The following is a 3,456-nucleotide window of genomic DNA, read 5'->3' as shown; positions in this document are numbered from 1 at the left end:
GACATATCCAGCTCGTCCTGGCAAAACTGGATTGACGTCATCTCCTGTGCCCAGGCATAAATGAATCTGACCATGGTGACGAAAGACAAGCGTCACCACGGGAACCGGTGCGCCGCTCGCACGCTCACCTTCAATCTGCAGACTTTAACGTGGCAGCGCCACATGTTCTCTTGGACAGAAAGCCTCATAGCGTGTCCGTTATCACACATCTGTGACACGGGAAGGAGGTTGCGCCCTTGGACGAACGCTCTCGCCTCCTCGTCCGACTGAGGCAGCATAAACAAATTCATTGCGGATGCAGCCATCACAAGAAACACTGGAAATTTGTGATAAATCACTAATACTGGGAGATCTGAGGTCGACTTATTGCCAGGACAGAATATCACCTCAGAGTGATTTCTGAGAGGATCCGACAGGGGGCGGGAATGTCAAGGATCGGGAACGGGAAAATCGCATTGCATGTAAAAAGCGCATGCGATGCGATTTCACTACGTTAGCGTACATAGAAAATCTGGGTGCCGTGCTAGGAAACAAGTACCAAACTGTGTCCCTCCAGCTGTTGTGAAACTACACATCCCAGCATGCCTTGCTATAGTTTTAGCATTCCCTAATAGCAAAGTGTGGCAAGGCATGATGGGACTTGTAGTTTCACAACAGCTGGAGGGCCATAGTTTGGCCTTGCCTGGTCTAATACAACTGGCACAGGGCAGAATTTTTGGGATTTAAAAAAAAATTAAAATCACAACAAATTGTTTCAATACAAAATGTGTACATTCCTGCCAGATGAGCAGTTAATAATTTATAATTTGTTAAATGACTGCAAAATCAGAACATTTATCAGTGTGATGTCCCTTTATGTACTAGGTGTGTCCCACAGTGTAACTGAGCCTATGGTTATAATCCTAGTGACAGCTCAACCGCACCCTGTGTGCAGAATGTGGCCCCACTGGTATCTGAGTGTTAGAGTTCACTTTCATTTCTCCCTCCTGCTGCAGTGATGGCGTCTGCTGATCTGAGACAGGAGCTGGTCTGTTCCATCTGCCTGAGCATTTATACAGATCCCGTAGCCCTGCCATGTGGCCACAACTTCTGCCGGGTCTGTATTGGACGTGAGCTGGATACACATGAAGAGTCTGGAGATTACACCTGTCCTGACTGCAGAAAGGAATATCGGAGGCGTCCTGTTCTAGAGAAAAACTGGGCACTCTGCAAAATAGTAGAACGCATTCGCTCTACTGCTGAGGAGGGAACTGGGGTGTCCGGCAGGCACTGCTCTGTCCATAAGAAGGTCCTGGAGTATTACTGCACTGAGGATGCTGCCTGTATCTGTGTGTCCTGCAGTTTGGCTGGAGAACATCGGGGACACCTGGTGGAGATACTGGGTGAGGCCTCTGAGAAGAAGAAGAAGAAGCTGAGGAATGTTCTGCAGAAACTGACCACAAAGAGAGCGGAGACTGAGAAAAGAGTCCAGAGACTGCAGGAGCGCAGGAGAGAGGAACAGGGAAAAGCAGCAGGTGTAACAGAGACAGTCACTGCCCTGTTTAGAGACCTCAGGAGACAGCTGGAAGACCTGGAGAAGAGAGTCCTGCGTGAGATCTCCAGGCAGGAACAGCGCGTTTCACTCTCAGTCTCTGATCTGATCCAGCAGCTGGAAATAAAGGAGGACGAGCTGTCCGGGAAGATGCGTCACATTGAGGAGCTGTGTAACATGTCTGACCCAGTGATTGTCTTACAGGAACCGGACACAGGGGACTTGTGTGACACTGAGGACACAGAGAGACATGATAACCAGGTCCGTGGTGCAGGAGGTCTGGGTGTGGGACTCATCTCCCGGACATTACACACATTATCTGATATAATAACAGGGATAAATACAGGGATCTATGTGCAGGAACCTACAGACCTATTACTGGATGTAGCCACAGCTGGTAATACAGAATCTGATATAATAACAGGTATAAATACAGGGATCTATGTGCAGGAACCTACAGACCTATTACTGGATGTAGCCACAGCTGGTGATTATATACAGATATCAGGTGACATGAAATCTGCATCCTGGTCAGACATAGACCAGAGACACCCAGTAACACCAGAGAGATTTCAGTGTTGTCAGGTAATCAGCACCAGGAGATTCTCCTCAGGGCGACATTACTGGGAGGTGGATGTCAGTAAGTCAGTGTTATGGAGGGTGGGGATGTGTTATCCCAGTATAGACAGGCCAGGAGACCAGTCAGACATTGGATATAATAACAAGTCCTGGTGTCTGCGTAGGTGGTATAATCAGTACTTAGTGATACATGACAGTGCAGAGATCCAGTTACCTGACAATATCCCCTGTGACAGAGTGAGGATATACCTGGATTATGAGGCAGGACAGATGTCCTTTTATTCTCTGTGTGACCCCATCAGACACTTACACACCTACACTGCCGCCCTCACTGAGCCCCTCCATGCTGCATTAGGTGTATGGAATGGGTGTGTAACTATATGTGGGGGAGTCAGGAGCTGGGAGACATTACCATAACAATCTGCCCAGAGACTGGTGACATCACAGGAAGGCGGCAGCCAGGTCGATACAGCAACTGAAGATTTGGGGGAGTGGCCTGCTCTAGTGGGTGAGGAGGTGGGGTGATGTGAAGTAGTATGTTGTGGGTGGGGGTGTGTCTTTATGATCATGTCACCATAGCAACACCTCCCCCCCTGCGTTGCAATGCCGAGATTGCCGGTATTGTACACCTGGGGGCGTGGCTAGAGTGACACAATTCAGTGTAAATCACATAATCGACCTATGGTCCACCCACCTTTTTTGATAAGTGGGTGTCAGCTGAATCTGTGAGACTTGCCCACTTTCCCAGGGGCCAGGAGCACTACCTGATGTTTGGGAGCCTCCTGGATGATCTGGTGCATGCACATCTGTAGCCCCGGTCCCTGCAGAGGTTCCATAATACCCTTTCCCCTATGTAATTGCAGTTCTGGGCGCTCCCCTATGGCATACATATGTACTTACAGTGGCCAACAGTTATTTTATGTCTTTTAGTAAACTACTTTGCATATTTCCGCCTTGTTTCCCTCGTATCTCATTTTATTTTGCTGTTTTTGTTTATTGCGTCACATTCTCCTATATTCAGTTCTGGCTTCCGGTGCCCAATGTATGACTGGCGGTTACTTCTGCTTCTTACATCACGCGCTTCTCTTATTGTAAATGTTATTGTACATACAACGCTGGATTGGACAGTAACGCCTCCATGCCTATAAGTGTTTTATCTGTGAACACATTGGAACACTTTGTTTTGTACATGATAACTCAGTTTATCCTCTGTGTAATGCACTATACACTTTCCAACCTAGGGCAGTATTCAATGAGAATTTTCTCCTTGCATGGCGAGAGGTTTTTTTCTCTCGCCATTCACTTGCTGTGTTTTTACGGAGATTCTCTGTCACGGGTCTTTATAT

General features: G+C 47.8%; 1 protein-coding gene across 1 annotated transcript; it reads left to right on the top strand.

Annotated features, from left to right (window-relative positions):
• The first annotated feature begins 997 nt into the window (after window positions 1-997).
• On the top strand, window positions 998-2,649 carry LOC146072218 (E3 ubiquitin-protein ligase TRIM11-like). The gene has a single exon (XM_083179549.1). The coding sequence runs from the start codon at window positions 998-1,000 to the stop codon at window positions 2,525-2,527; it is 1,530 nt and encodes a 509-aa protein (XP_083035675.1). The 3' UTR covers window positions 2,528-2,649.
• Window positions 2,650-3,456: the final 807 nt, after the last annotated feature.

This window comes from Crinia signifera, chromosome 4 (assembly GCF_055691185.1).
Source record: "Crinia signifera chromosome 4, ASM5569118v1, whole genome shotgun sequence".
NCBI classification, from domain to species: domain Eukaryota; kingdom Metazoa; phylum Chordata; class Amphibia; order Anura; family Myobatrachidae; genus Crinia; species Crinia signifera.
The sequence above is the reverse complement of the archived record's forward strand: the minus strand, read 5'-3'. Positions and strand labels throughout refer to the sequence as shown.